This window comes from Sceloporus occidentalis, unplaced genomic scaffold (assembly GCF_023333645.1).
Source record: "Sceloporus occidentalis isolate IW3139 unplaced genomic scaffold, rSceOcc1.0.p SCAF_42, whole genome shotgun sequence".
Lineage (NCBI taxonomy): Eukaryota > Metazoa > Chordata > Lepidosauria > Squamata > Phrynosomatidae > Sceloporus > Sceloporus occidentalis.
In genome coordinates, this window is record NW_028317022.1 from 643,560 (window position 1) to 658,697 (window position 15,138).

At 40.0% G+C, this 15,138-nt stretch overlaps 1 protein-coding gene across 1 annotated transcript in view; it reads right to left on the reverse strand.

The window, feature by feature from the left end:
- Nucleotides 1-2,655: 2,655 nt before the first annotated feature.
- Nucleotides 2,656-15,138, reverse strand: part of LOC149289849 (kinesin-like protein KIF26B) — a 176,471-nt gene continuing 163,988 nt past the window's right edge. The window contains exons 12-15 of the mRNA XM_089490123.1: nucleotides 11,678-15,056; nucleotides 4,822-5,024; nucleotides 3,236-3,386; nucleotides 2,656-2,804 (exon numbers count right to left, since the gene is read on the reverse strand). Of these exons, the coding sequence (XP_089346249.1) occupies nucleotides 2,656-2,804; nucleotides 3,236-3,386; nucleotides 4,822-5,024; nucleotides 11,678-15,056 (3,882 nt within the window). The remainder of the gene's footprint in view (nucleotides 2,805-3,235; nucleotides 3,387-4,821; nucleotides 5,025-11,677; nucleotides 15,057-15,138) is intronic.

The window sequence follows — 15,138 nt, forward strand, 5'->3', positions numbered from 1 at the left end:
TGTGCCACTCTGCCTCCAGAAATGCCTTATACCCCTATATGCCACTCTGGCATTTAGAGGGTTAAAAGGCATATTATGGGGAAGAGTGGCATATAGGGAGGTTTAAGGCATTCAGGAGGCAGAGTGGCGTATAGAGGGTTAAAAAGACATTTCTGGAGGCAGAGTGGCATTAAGGGGGTTAAAAGGCATTTCACAGAGCACTCTGCCTCCAGAAATGCCTTATGCCCCCCCACTCCAAACTTACCGGTGCTTCGGACTTCCCTGTCAAGTAGCCGGGGCAGCGTGTAGATCCCACGCACTTACGCTGCAGCCGGAAGGAGGCGTGGCTAACAGCGGGGGTTGTCTGCGTCCATCGCGCAGACCTTCCCCGGCTGTCAGAGATCAGAGTTCCCCGCACCGGTGCGGGGAACTCTGATCTCTGAAAGCCGGGGAAGGTCTGCGCGATGGACGCAGACAATCCCCGCTGCTAGCCACACATCCTTCCTGCTGCAGCGGAAGTTGTCTACGCGAATCGCGTAGAAATCTACACGCTGCCCCAGCTACACACCGGGGACCCAGAAGTACCGGTAAGTGGGGGGTCTCATAGTTAGACCTATTTGAGCTCTGATTATAAGACGACCCCGATTATAAGACGAGGGGTATTTTTCAGAGCATTTGCTCTGAAAAAAACCTCGTCTTATAATCGAGCATATACGGTAATTCCCTAATAAGTTCGATCCCTAGAGTTGATCTAAATATCCTTTAAGAGGTGGAATCTTGGGAGTGTGAAATCTCCAAGTTTATGGAGGTCTTTTTTAGTTGTGGAATGAGCATCATACAACAAATTCAGAAGTGGTAGACGTAAGTATCAGTGAAGGAGTTAAAGCATGCATCGATAGGCTATCCCAGATATAAGGCGAGGGACTAAGGAAGGTATTCAGAAATTGGGCAGACTAGATGGGCCTTATCTGCCAGCACATTCTAGGTCTCTTTGTTTCTATGTTAAGATCTCCCATCCAGCTTCTACCCATGTCATGTGTGTTGGTGTTATTGAGCTGCATATGTCCTGTATAAAATACACTAATTAATATATCATTGCAGATCTGTTGCAGATGTTACTTTATGATCAATATGTGCACCTTAATTATCTGTCTCCACCATGCACACTGCACCAGCATGCACTTGACTTCCCCTTCACATATGGGAGCTGCTTAGTTTTTAAGTAAAATCGTACTAATGTGTAATTTACTAAAGACCAAAACAGGAAACATAAGCGTTTATATGGTGCAAGTCATTCGCTTAACATCATGAAATCAGCATTAAATTCATGTTATATGTTTCAGAATCATTACAAAAGTAACACAATGTAACAGATATATTATATTTTTGGGGTACCGCTTTTTTTTTCCCTAGCACATCAACATTTATAGTCCTTATCTTTGTCAATGATTTTAATACCCAAATACAGAACCCACATAGACCAACAAGAACACATAACCATTGGTTACAATATTTTATTATAGTAGTTTGGAGGGGTGAAAAGATTACTAACTTTTCAGAGAAATATGGTGTAGCTTCCACTGTCTGCTTTCCCTAGTTATTTTATACATGTTGCATGTTTACAGGTCTTTTGAACAAGGGGGACGATGCAGGGTCGGAGGAGAGGTTAAGGATGTCCGTGAACCGTCTCCCAGTAGTAAAATTTGCATTTATGAGAATCTGGTGATAATAATCTAACACATACCAATTCTCATTTGTTTCTGACCCCACAGAAGTCTGTGTATAGAGCCTTAAATGGATTTCTGCAATGTTTAAAGTTCTGATACACCATGAAATTATTTGATTTTAAAACACTACCTCAACTGATTTTATGAAAAACAAAACGTGCAAACTTTTTTTTGCATTTTAATACTGTACGGAGCTCTTTCTATTGTACATTTAATACTGTATACCTAAACATGCATGCACAAGCTGTATGGATTCAGTAGCCGTCACAAAAAAAGCTTTTCAACAGACCGTATGACTAAGCCTTTGCTCCTGGTGGCCACGTAATGTAACAAGAACAGTTAAACTGTAAGCTGAAACATTGCAACAAACACAAGTACTTAAAACAGCAAGTCAGAAATAGAATTCTACACCATGGCAAACAAGCTGCAAATACATAAAAAAAAACTGTGGGTATTTTTTTCTGAGTTTTCATATTTACTGTAACTAGCACCATATGTACACAATAAGATATGAACATAAATGTTTGGATATTAAAGGTTTGAAAGGCACTTAGTCAGTCTCATTGTGGATTCTTTTTCATCCTTTTCTCCCAATTAATTTTAAAGTTCTCAGTCCCATTTCCATCCGCCTCTGTTTCTACACTTGGGGCAAATTTGGCTCTCTTTTTGCCTTCAGTCATTATTTACAAAATGAACCTATAAAGTTTCTCAAAGTGCTCTCCAGGTGTCTGTTGACCCTTGTCTTTTTTATAACGGAAGGTTGTAATGTGCTGAAAACATCTTCTCGTCCCTTCTATTCACATTCTCTGTCACGTTCCAACATCTCCATGTCCATCAATTGTCCTCAATCCATTTTGTTTGGGTGTTGTTGGAAGGGAGAAATTAATTTTATCGTGAATAAGTTTGGGTTGCTGTTAGATTGTTTACCCCTACCGAACCCCTCATCCACTTATCGACGCCTTGAGGTGATATCAAAGCAGGTAATCATCATCAGGTGGGCTTTACAGAAGTTGACACGATTCTCCAGACGTTCTGTCACACATTCCAGGGCCTCCAGGTACTCTAAGGAGTCCACCTCATAAGTTTGCTCCAAGTCAACTGAAAATAAGTAAGTACAAAACAAAACTTTAGACAACGAACTCAGTAAAGAAAATTGTGATAGTCAACACTCGTTTGTGTGGTTTTATGAGTGATTAATGGAGAAAGGAGTATGTGAGATATCTCCAAATCAGACAGAAATCATTCATGAATGAATTAAAATCCATCTCCAGATGAATTATATATGATTTATGAAGTAACTACAAAAATTATAATATGATACTTGTAGACCTTTTATCAAATATTAGGTATCAAGCACCATTTTTCTTTGTAATCTGTCATGTTCTAGATAAATTAGTTTTAACAAAAATCTGTATTAGGTCTAAATGGATTAACAGTGGTTGCTAGTTCTGTGAAATTGAGAAAATATGGTGTATGATGGCAAATTTTAAAAAGAAACATAAATAATGATAATAAATTGAGGTTCTTACATTCAGATAGCCATTTATTTGGATCCAGCATTAGATACTGCTTGGTAATTTCTAGTTCTTTCATAAGCCACTCATATTTGGCCTTCACCTCCGCTATCCTCTGCTGGCGATGCTCCAAGATTTTCAGCTTGGAACTAAATCGCGCCACTGTCTGATAAAAGTAAATAAATAAAAGAATACAATGTTAACTAAGAACACAGTTTATAAAGCCTTGGCATGCTTTCAAAAAAGTTACAAAACTGCTAGGATTCTAAATAGAAAAGTTATACGGGGCTTATTTAGATGTGCATGAAGCAAGGCGTGTCTACGGATGTTGCATGAAGTAAGAAAATTGGAACATTTTATTTTGAGCTTTATTCTTCAATAAATATTAAGCACTTGTTTCCAATATTGCTTTAGTTTTTTTTTATTTCATAATATGACCCTAAGTAGAAGACCTTATAGACTGGCGTTCCACATGTGTGAGGGCAGAGGCAAAACATGTGAAGTACTTTGTTAAATAATAATAATAAAAACTCTATTGGTAGAGGAGTTCCACAGAATAATAGGACACTGCCACCCTAAAACTGTCAATGATTATGTAGAAAAAAAGACTCTGGTTGCAGATGTTCAGTTGTGGTTTTCTAACTTCTGAAATGCCCCAGAAACCTGCCTTGAGATAGATGATAATGACAAAACAGGGCAAGCCAGGACAAGACAAGAACAGTAAATATACAGACATTACCACAAGAACTATGCTTGGATACTCTCCAAATAAGCACAAACCACAACATACAATTATGTAAATTTCTGGGTGAAGATTTCAACACACCAACTTCTCTATAGACTATGAAGCAGGGGCAGATCCAGAGCCTGACCTTGGGAGGGACACTAACACACACAGACACTCAACACTAACACACATGCATACACACACACACACAAACTAATGTACTCACTCTCACAATCAACACTAACACACGCACACCCACTCATATTAACACTCATATCTAAACACTAACACAACCAAATATTCAGACAATCATATTTACTACCAGACATTCAAATTAATACAACTAGACAAGCAACACACATACACTCAAATTAACACATGCTAACATACCCAGACACACATGCTAACATACCCAGACACATACACGTACCCGGACAGACAGACACACATACACAGCCAGACCACACACCCCACTTACACCGTCTTCATTACAGCTCGCACACCCACATAGTAAGTGACTGGTAGGCATTTACTGAAAAATGCTTTATATGCTGCTTCTGCAACGCTAAAAAATGTTTTGTCCCTACATATGATTCCACACTCCTGTAATTTTGCTTCTTTAGTGAACAGATCCCTCTGTCAGCACCTCTCCACCCCTCTGACACAGAAAGAGTTAACATCCACACTGGTAGGACATGCAGACCCCCATACTATGCTGGAATACACCACTACTGCATTATGTGTTTTAAGGTGTCCTCCTTTACATAAATAACCCTAGAAAATGCATTTATGGATTGGTGTCTAGCAGCTAAGTTCCCATTAGACGCAAAGAAAATAATAAACTATAACAGCAATGATTGGTTGTTGTTGCTACCTTGTCATCTTCGCCCCGTCTCCTTTGAAGCCTCTCCACATCATCAATCTCATAAACTTTAATTTCAAAGGGTTCACCCAGACTGCGCTGTCCATTACGCATAGGACCGTCCACCCAGCGCACTGCAGGGCTGTTGGCTGGTTTTCGGACAGGAGATGTGGCATCAAGAGATAATGCTGGAATAAGCCTCCGTCTCTGTGATCCTATTATAGAAAGACATCTAATCACCTTACAGCTTATATGCGTACAGGATCTACGAAAACTGACCACACTCTGAAAGTCATAGTGCAACAGCATTCATTATGTACTTAGTAGCAAAAGGAAAAAATGATTATAAAATTTTAAAAAAAGCTTACATTAAAATAATACTTATTAGAGCTTTTATAGGGAATGCATTAATTGACTTTTTATTACAGTTTAATGTTGAATATTAAATATGAATCTGGTACAGAATAAAGAATGATACTAGTTCCGGAATGGGATAGAATGGGTTATTTCAATTCACTAGTCAGGGTTTCATAGGGAAGGGGGCGATGTAGGTAGCATATGGAGCCCATGAATCATTTGTGCAAAAGAGACCTGTCTTAAACTAAGACCTGCAAAAATATCACTAGACATTTATTTCACACCCGAGGAAATGATAAAAAGCATGAAAGAACAAGAAAATAAACGATGAGGAAATGAGTGGACTCCTCTTCTTGCGGTTTCACTAAGTGAGAAGGCGCCTTTAGTATGTTTTTATTACACCTTGACTGACATGACCAGCATGACTCAAGCAGAACACTGGAAGCTATTATTCACTGGTGAATTCCTTCTGCTTTTGGTGATCCCACCTTGGTGTTTGTGGTTTACTTGAAAATAAGCTATAGATAAGCATATCTAGGCTGGCAGTGGAAAGAAACACCACAGAGCAAGCATGATCTTGTCTGTCCTGCCCAAAATAAAGACTGTGGGGGTGCATTTGTATCCTGCGTGCTTTCACGTGTAACACTTTTTTTGAGAAATCAGTGCATTTTGTGCTATGATACAATGTTCTAATGTCCCTCTAACACATTACGCTGCTACATATAATTTGCAACAACTCCATCTTCAACTTGCGAAGGAAGCTAAACCAGGTCAAGTATTTTAAGGATACCTACAAAGTATCCCTCATGTTTCTTTTATGTATTCTGCATCACATTGTGTCTCATTTGTAAAGGAGAATAACCCATGGCTAGAAAATGTAGCACAGCAGTATAAATAGGTTCGCTTGGGTAAATATGGAAATCAATATGGCTGTTGATATAAACATCTAAAGGCATTACTCTGGTTTGCTGTTTCTGTATATGTATTGTATTTATTGATTAAGGATGATATTGATATCTCGGAGCTATGGGGATTATTTATAAAATGCAGTCGTGGTACAAAGAATGGAATACATGCAAATTTGTAAAACTTTGCACCGCAATTGCACATGCACAACCCAAATGACAATTTTTGTCCTCATTCATAGTGGTTTATTCACTAAGCAGTGAATTGCAAATGACTTGCAATGAAATGACTCTATCCATCTGCTTATGCTTCTTTATTCCCAGCTGCTGATGAAGAACGTAGGGAAAGTTGACACCAAAAATCGATCTGCCTTCATTAAGACCCAAATTACCTCACTAGAAACATGTCTATACAGAGAAAGGGCTGTCATCGCTGCCATTAATCGCAAGGAAACACTTAACATTTGTGTGTTACACTTAACTGAACAGGAGAGGAGTTCAGGAAATGTAAGAGAATTCCAAACACAAGCTCGGGCAGAAAAAAAAACAACCACTCCATTTAATTTTTCAATTAAAGTGTCATCCCAAATGCTTAAGACACATCAGCCTATGTAGGGAAAGGTATTTTTTGTGTGTTTGCAAGAATTATATGATTCCTGATGAGAATGGTTGGTTTCCTTGTGCAAATGGTTGGTTAATTCTTGACTGTGTCAAAGATTGATGGGTAGCGTAAGCTGTAAAAACTCTGTAGTGAAAAGTCAAACAAGTTTTTACACTTAAAGCAAATTTTTAAAACTACTGACATTATTAAATAAACTCACTGCATTAGCCTTCTGCAAATGCATTACTTCAGCTCCAGCACCCAGTGATGACAGGAATTTATATATTTATAGCAACCGATGGACCTTAAAATAACCTTTATATCAGTGAAGACATATGCTTGCTGTTTTATCTTGATAGCTGTTGTCATTGCTGACGCTCATTAAGACCACTAAATTAAAATTAAATAAAGATCTGCCTCTTGTGCTTAGGACATAAGATTTACCAGCATGCACCTTTCACCTGTTTTAGGTTGGCTACGCAGACTGTATCTTTTTCTGGATATGGCATAATTGGCAGTATTGTACTCGGGCTGGGAAATTATACCATTTACAATACAATTCTATGGAAATCTTTGCATACAAAGTAATAATAACTGATGACTTTCAATATTAACCCATTAATATAGTCCACCACAGACATTTTATTGTTACATGTCATACCTGGGAACATCCAGGCTCCAGCTACCCTTAGCCCTCCCTGTTCTGGATGTGGGGATGGAGGTCCTGCTGACATCAGCAGACAGTCCCTCTGACATTGAGTGGCGGCCAGTTGACATTGGTGGCCGGTCCAACTGACATTTTGTACAGGGCTAACCCCCACACAGAGGAAAATTGCTGTCACAATATGGCTACCGAGTTGTGTTTCTCTGTTATGACCCAGAGACCCGGAGAGTTCCCATACGTTATATGAAGGGTAATAGCCATGACATGTTAGGATCCATGACATGTTAGAAGATAAAGATATTCTGTAAGTAAGTTGTATGTACTCAAGCAGGGAATTCAACTGTACTATACCAATAAACCTCCTCACAAATTTGGATGCTCAGATATCATTAAACTAGTTTAGATTATTAAAAAGTCAGCTCAGGACAGTCAGACCCTGAGAATCAGCCCAGTTGCTCTCAGGGGTTTTTAAAGCTGGACTGCCCCAGGGGGCAACTGGAACAACCCACTCTTGGTAGAGGGAGCTAAGTGAGGTCACACAACCCTGTGGTAAAAGCACAGGTGCTCACAGCTATACTGAAAGGTTCCAGGAAAGTTAAGGGTGTGGAGGTGTGAGGAAAGTGAGATGTGTGAGAGAGTGAGGTGTGAGAGACAAAGAGGGGTATGATGAAGTGAGTACATTTTAGTGTGTGTTACAGTATGGGTAATGTGTGTGTGTTTGTGCTATAGTGAGTGTGTGTAAGTGTGTATGTTAATTACGAGGGGGGTGGGGCAAACTGTGATCATTTTCAAACCTTTGCAGAGAAAGAGAGGGGTGTGAAACATATGCACTGTTCTGAATAGATTTTTCTGGTGTGTGACATGACTTTGGTGGACAGATTACGAAGCTTACATTACAATCAGAGCAGGCACATTTAAAACAGTGACATGCCACATAATTCAGTGCAAACCTCAGATCGGCCTTCACCAAGGGGACATCTGCTGATTTATGTTGATCATTTCTGATGGCAGGCGTTTCTGGTCACAATAGTCATAAACAAAACTGGACAGGGTTGCATGACCTGCTATGAGTACATCACAGGCATAATTGTAGAACACTATGAATTGTGGATCTTGGAACATGAAAGCTCTGGGGCCCTTAACACCAATAAGTAGAGTGTGATCTTTCCTCAAGCTGCTTGGCCTTTTTTATGATTAACTGCAATGAAAAAAGACCCATTTTTAACATGATGGGCTGGGTGAGTTGGTGGCTTTAAGTCCCTCGTGCAATATTGCCCTAGGGCATCAATCTTCTCGTTGCACTATAAAGCCTCTGAGACCATCTGCTGTCAGTGTGCTGATTTACATTCACACCAAGTTGAAGATATGCGTATCGGATACAACCACACAAAACAAAACAATAAGAATATCACAAAAAGGATAAAGAAGCCTATAGCTAATATTTAACTAGTCAACCAGTCAAGAAAATGGGGCATATGTATGCTGATAATTTTTATGTTCTAAGCATCACAGAGGGGTAATGAAAGCAAAATTGTATTGCAGGTTAAAAATAAAAAAATAATATAATGAAATGTATAGTTCAAGTGATACGTTTATTTATTATTGGACTGTAAATGCTCACCCAGTATACTCGGTAAGAATTCTACATAGGGTACGGATGCAACACCAGTTCTTCCCCTGGTCAGACAATGTGATGAGTTACAAAAGAAATTGTGTAGTTACGCTCCCATGAATTCATACTGGTATGTATATATGAATCTCCAACTAAGACTTCACTAGCTGTCCCGACTTTTGAATCTCCGTATGAGAATCTAATGTGGCAGTTTCTTCCGCCTGCTCTATTAGTGTGTCTTAAGGTCCTTGTTGGGATTCACTGCTCTAGCAGAGAGAGAGAGAGAAATTACTTTCATCTGAAACTCTGGTTCTGAAAAGAACTGTGTTGTCGACTCTGAAAACCACCACCAGCAAATTTCTTCTCTCTTCGTAGTCTTAACTAATTATCATACATGGGAAATTCCCAGGGCTGGTTTCCCAGAGCTCTCCCCCTCTTGATCCTTATGAGAGGTGGGAAGGTGCAGAGACAAGTCAGATCGGGGATTCTTTTGAGAAAAAAAAATCTCAAAGATAAAATAACAGCAAGTATTTGCTAAAATGGAGAGTTTCCTCTGCAGTCAAAGAAGATTTTCCATCTCTCCAAAGAATAGTTTGGGGTATTTTTACTAGTACGTTCCCACTAAGAATGACCTTCAGTACTCAGTTCCGATACTGAAAATATCTTCACATACCTGAATATAATAAAGTACTGTAAAGACTAGAAAATCTCTAAAAATACCACTGCTATGGGTTTATATATGTCAGAGATTGCACCCTCTGGGCTAAAAATGCCAGGTAAAGGAGTCTGCTTCAGCAGTTAAAAGAGAATGGAAAATTCCTCCTCAAGCTATAATGTTACAGCAGATTTAGTGCAATTTATCTTAAGGGAAATTATAAAACGGTGTGAATGAGGGAACAGACTTAGACAGAGGGTGTCAAGAGATCCTTTGATATGTATACAGTATAAGATTATAGATTTGAGCTTGCAATAATCCTTTATCTGATTAATAGGAACAAATCCAACGTAGGGCACCTGTGACCTTACAATAAAACATCGAAAACTTGAAAGGTGTTTGGAAGTCAGATAGTAAATGACACATGGAAAAGAGAATGGCCGCTTTTAACCATACCAAGCCCCTACATCGATGTGCCCTGCTGGTAGTCATTTTTTTTTTTTTTTTAGGGTTCAGTAAGAGAATCAGTGTTTGATTACCCTTCATTCAGCTAAATAAGCAGTGTTTCGCTTAAAAAAACACTCCATTTCTGACTGATACACTTTTGGTATAAGCGACTAAAGGGTTGACTCATTTGGGGAATAGTCTCCAAGAGCATTGCTGTTTCAACTCTATCACATTGTGATGTGTTATGGAAGGCCAACCTAAGTAAGCTTTGTTTGCAAGGGGAGCTTAGCTGACCCTGTATAATACATAATCAAATCCAAGAGATGTCTTGAAAAGTCTCCTCTGACACTGATTTATGCATGTAGGGGCATCTCAACCTTTTGTTGCTGGAGAAAGTTGCCAGTATTGGCCCTTCATAAATAGAATCAATATTTTAGAGCTTCTTGATCCAAGGAGAAATTTGATTCCCTTCTGTACAACGTATGGGGAAAACCATTAATTACAAGATAACACTCAGCCATGATATACATTAAAAAGGATATGAGGATTGGGGTGTACCTTTAAGCACTTCTGGTGCCAGCTAGTGCTCTTTCCCAATTTAGAAGGTTTCTAAGAAACTCAAAATGCATCTAAAAAGTACATTAATGAATAGTGAGGCTGTTGGGGGCATCAGACTGTCCATTTACGTGGCCTGTCCACCTTTTTTTTCAGCAGTTTCTTGGGGCATCCTTTTCATCCTCTATGGCCTGGGGCAGACTTGGCTTATGCTGCCCTACAAGTAGCTTGCCAAAATTGCCAAAACAACGCTATGTGAAGCAACCATATTGTTTTTCAGGCAAGTATGAAGTCATGAACACTGCCATTATGTCTGTAATGTCTGTTAGTGTTCCTTTTTGCAACAAGCTTACTTTCAGCTTCAGTTTTACTTTGCACTCTTTAAATCATCTAAATGTACAGATTCCCAATAGAAGACTGAATTGGCTTTTATATTTGAAAAATAATTGCCCCATGTTAAATAATTCTGTGTCTGCCTACAATACTGCAGAGACTACATGATCAATGTTATTGCTTCATTTCATCCAATGCCATATTTCTTATACCCCCGTGCTGTGATATTGATTGCTGATATAGAATAGTATGCAGCTACAATGTTATGCTTCACATCTGCTGTTCTGATCAATGCTGCTCACAATGATGTCAACAGCAATCAAATTTACAGCAAAGGAATAGATGGGGCAGTGAGATTATTGTTGTATTTTAGTTTAATTTGTATTCACCCTCCACTGGTATACAAATATTGTTACCCTTATCATTGTATGTTCAATTTGTGATTACATATCCCATTTCTAGAAACAAACTAGAATAGAAGCAAGATTGTAACAGCAATTTGAGTGGAGACTTAGACTTGTGTGTACATCTTATAAAAACAGTCACTAACCTAGATTTAGTAGAATTGGGCCTTTAATGTGTGGACACAGCGTAGACATCTTTAACCAACTAAGGGGTTAGTTGTTGCTGTGTATTGTATTCGGAAATGGGAATGTTTTTTTGAAAGCTAGGAAATGTCTATGAAGGCAAAGCACTGTATATTCATGGATGCACAGATATACATAGAGACATACTGTACCTGCATTGGACCGTTTCTTTGATGTTTTAAGGCTTCTGCATCTTCCACTGATGGAACTGCTGTTCTCACTCATAGAGTCTTGAGCAGAAGAGCCACTTCCTGTGGCCTCACTGTCCCTCATCATGCTCTCGTAGCCACTGCTTCCACCACTGTGGTAAAAAAGTGCTGTTTTTCCCATAGCTGGCGGTAGCTCTCCACTAAGCACACTGCTGTTGTCACTGCCATGTCCACTACTGCATCGGTGAGGCTTTCGAGGTGGGGTGATTTTGCTATATGGTGAGGGCAAAGTGTGCACAACAGGTTTCTCTTCTCCATGGATGTTGCCATGCTCATCTAAGTCTGAATTTCCATGTGAATGCACACCCCTGCTACTTGTACTTCCCTGGAGCAACTCTGAAATTCTCCCATTTACAGCCCTTAGTGGGAGTTTGGAAGCAAGCCCTGATCCTCGGTTTCTGCTGAGAGACTGGGTGGACCAAGACATGTTTTTTCCATTAGGAGGTAAGCTTGAGCTTCTCCCTACAGACTGTGGAAGAGACTTGGTGGAGAAGCTTAAGGTTTTAGTTGTAGAGGCTGAGAGGCTACGAGCTTTAGGGCTAGCAAGGAGAAGCTTACTTACTGCAGATATCTTTGAGGGGCTGGATTTAGGTGAAGCACCTGCAGATAATGAAGAGTTGGTTGGAGATGACATGGAGCTTCGATTTACACTTCTCCCAGATCTTGGCAAAGTGCTGTCTTTACCAAGCATCATTTTAGAGCTGACTGAGGATAGGCTTCCTGCACGTTCTAAAGATAAGCATTCATAATGACTTCCATTAGATCTTCCAAGTGAATTAGTTCTACTAGCTAACTGTTCAAGTTTGGCACTGAACAACTTACTACTGCTATTGCTTCTAGTGTCCATGTTGAATCCCATTACCTTTCCACTAAGTTCATCTGGAAGACTAGGTAATGAAGATAGTGAATTTTTAGATGGGCTGCTTGAACTGTGCTGAGGGCTAGCTCTATTTCTGTGATCCAGGCTTGATTTCCTGACTGGTGGCAATGGTGGAGTTCCTTTAGGCTTTGTGAGAACACAATGCTTAGGTGAGGCCACTCTTCTCTCTAATGTAGATTTGGAAGCCTGCTGAGCAGAACCAATAATGTTCTTATCAGTGTTATAATTCATATTGTCCTGTTCATCCAGCTTGCAAGACTTTTCTAATAACTTCTGGAGGCTGCCTCTTCTGGAGTAATCACTTAAATGTGTGGGGCTATGTGAAGTTAATGCCATTTCACAACCATCCACTATCCTTTTAAGGTTGTCGGATAATGGTGAGATACTCCCTTCACCACTGCTACTGCTAAATCTATCTGTCATGCTCTGCTTTTTGTTCACATCATGCTCTAGTACACTACTAGAGGGCATAGGCACTTGCCCATTGCCAGAACTAGTACTGTCCCTTTTCACATCATCTTCACGTTTAAGCCAAGGATCTGCATATACGTTTTCAATTTTACAATCATTGGCCTCTTTGTCATCTACAGATGGTGGGATTTTATCAGTTAGGTCTATGTCTGGCAGACATTCTTTGGACTCCTGGGTTTTAAAAGGACTCAATGCGATGCAAGGATAAACGGTAATGTTTGTCTTCAAAGGGATGTAGTTTTCACAGCCATTCAGACTTGAGGTATTTGATATAGTGACTGTGGTTTTCCCTAAAGATGATATTTTGCAGCTCTTTATGGGAGAAACATTGCTTTGGCTATCATTAGACATTTCTGGGTGGGCCAACAATTTGTCCATTCCCAATTTCTGAGTATTGTTAGTACACATCACACTAATGTTCTGTAATGTGGTTGTAAACTCAGAAACTGGTGGGTCAGCCAATGCTTCGCCATGTCCATAACAAGCCTGGGCAATGAAGCTGTGACAAGACTGTTCACCATCACTTCCTGTGCTCATTTCACTTAACCAGGAACTGATGGAAGAACGCCTGCTACTGCCTTCCTGGCATTTTTCATCCAGACTGACCTTTGGAAGAGGCAGGAACTGTGTTATGCTGACTTCTGAAACAGGTGCAGGGTTTGAATAGATCTCAAGATCCTCGCTAATGCTACTGATAATACTGACTGGTCTAGACCCTGAAGCCAAAGCCTGCACAGAGCAATCACTGTTAAAACTTATGATGCTAGTAGGACGGCCATTATCGAGAACTCCACTTATTGTTAACTCTTCAACCAGAGTAAAGACCAACTCATCTTCTCCATTGAGCTCTAGAGGCTGCTGTACAGTGACCATGGTGGTACTAAGAACCTCCTTTTTAGATTCCACTGAATTATTTGGCTGCTGGTCGAGAATTGTGGCTTCTGCAGAAATGCTACTTGAATTTGATAGTGTCTTCTTCATGATCTGAGGGCTCATTCCTACGGGAGGGGTCCGGATTTCTGGTTGGGGAAGAGAATCAGCATTAAGTGATTCAGAGTCTTTATTTCCAGTTTGTGGAGGTGCTGAACAAGGTAGCACTCCCTTCTGTGTGTAGACCTTACACCTCTGAGAGGGGGAACCTGGTGGCTTGTATTCTGAGGTTTTAGAAAGACTGGCTATTCCTAGCCTTGGAGATCCCATTGCTCTTGGCTTTCCTTCCACAAATCCAGAACTATTAAGGCTTTCTCTGCTTCCTTGTAAGCTGCTATTTTGGGTTAACTGGGAAGGTCCATTTTGAGCTCCACAGCTACCAGTAACACTCCTTGGAGAGGATGGGGTAGAAGTATTGGTTACATGCCCAGGAGGTACTGGTGACTGATTTCTTTGCATTTTAAATGATGTGCCAGCCATACCCTCTCTGGTCTCCTTATCTGAATGTTGATTCTCAGAAATATTTTCTTCTTTACTGGATTCTGCAATGTTGTTAGATTCAGGTGCAATACATAAGGCTTTGGTTGTTTGGTCACCACCATACTGAACCGGAACCTCCTCAAATGGGAATCTATTTGTTTCCTCACTACCATCAATGCAGTCCAATCTCTCTTGCAGCTCAGCAAAAGTATTACACTTCAGACAATCCTTCTCTGGCTTGTTAGCAACAGTCTCTACTGAGTCCTCCAGTTTTGATTCATTCTTTGTCTTCTGTAAAACTGGAACTATGGGGACAAAGTCAGGTGGCCCCTCATTATCAGTCAGCTCTTTGTCTGATAAAGCTGTTCCATTAGGGCCAACATAAATAACTGTATCGCATGACTGTTCACTGCTCGATGAGTAATCTGGATCACTGGATAAGCTGAGAAGAGGAAAGTCAGGGTCAACTACATTCCTTGAATGAAATGGTCTCAACTGAGTTGGTCTTCGCATTCGTCCTTCTTCACAAGAGCTCTCTCCTCCAGATGAACTTGATGTGTACTGAAAAACAAAAGTAATCCCAATAAAAGCAAAAATTGGTCCACAGAAATCTGAATTATGAATTGAGCATTTTATTAGAATA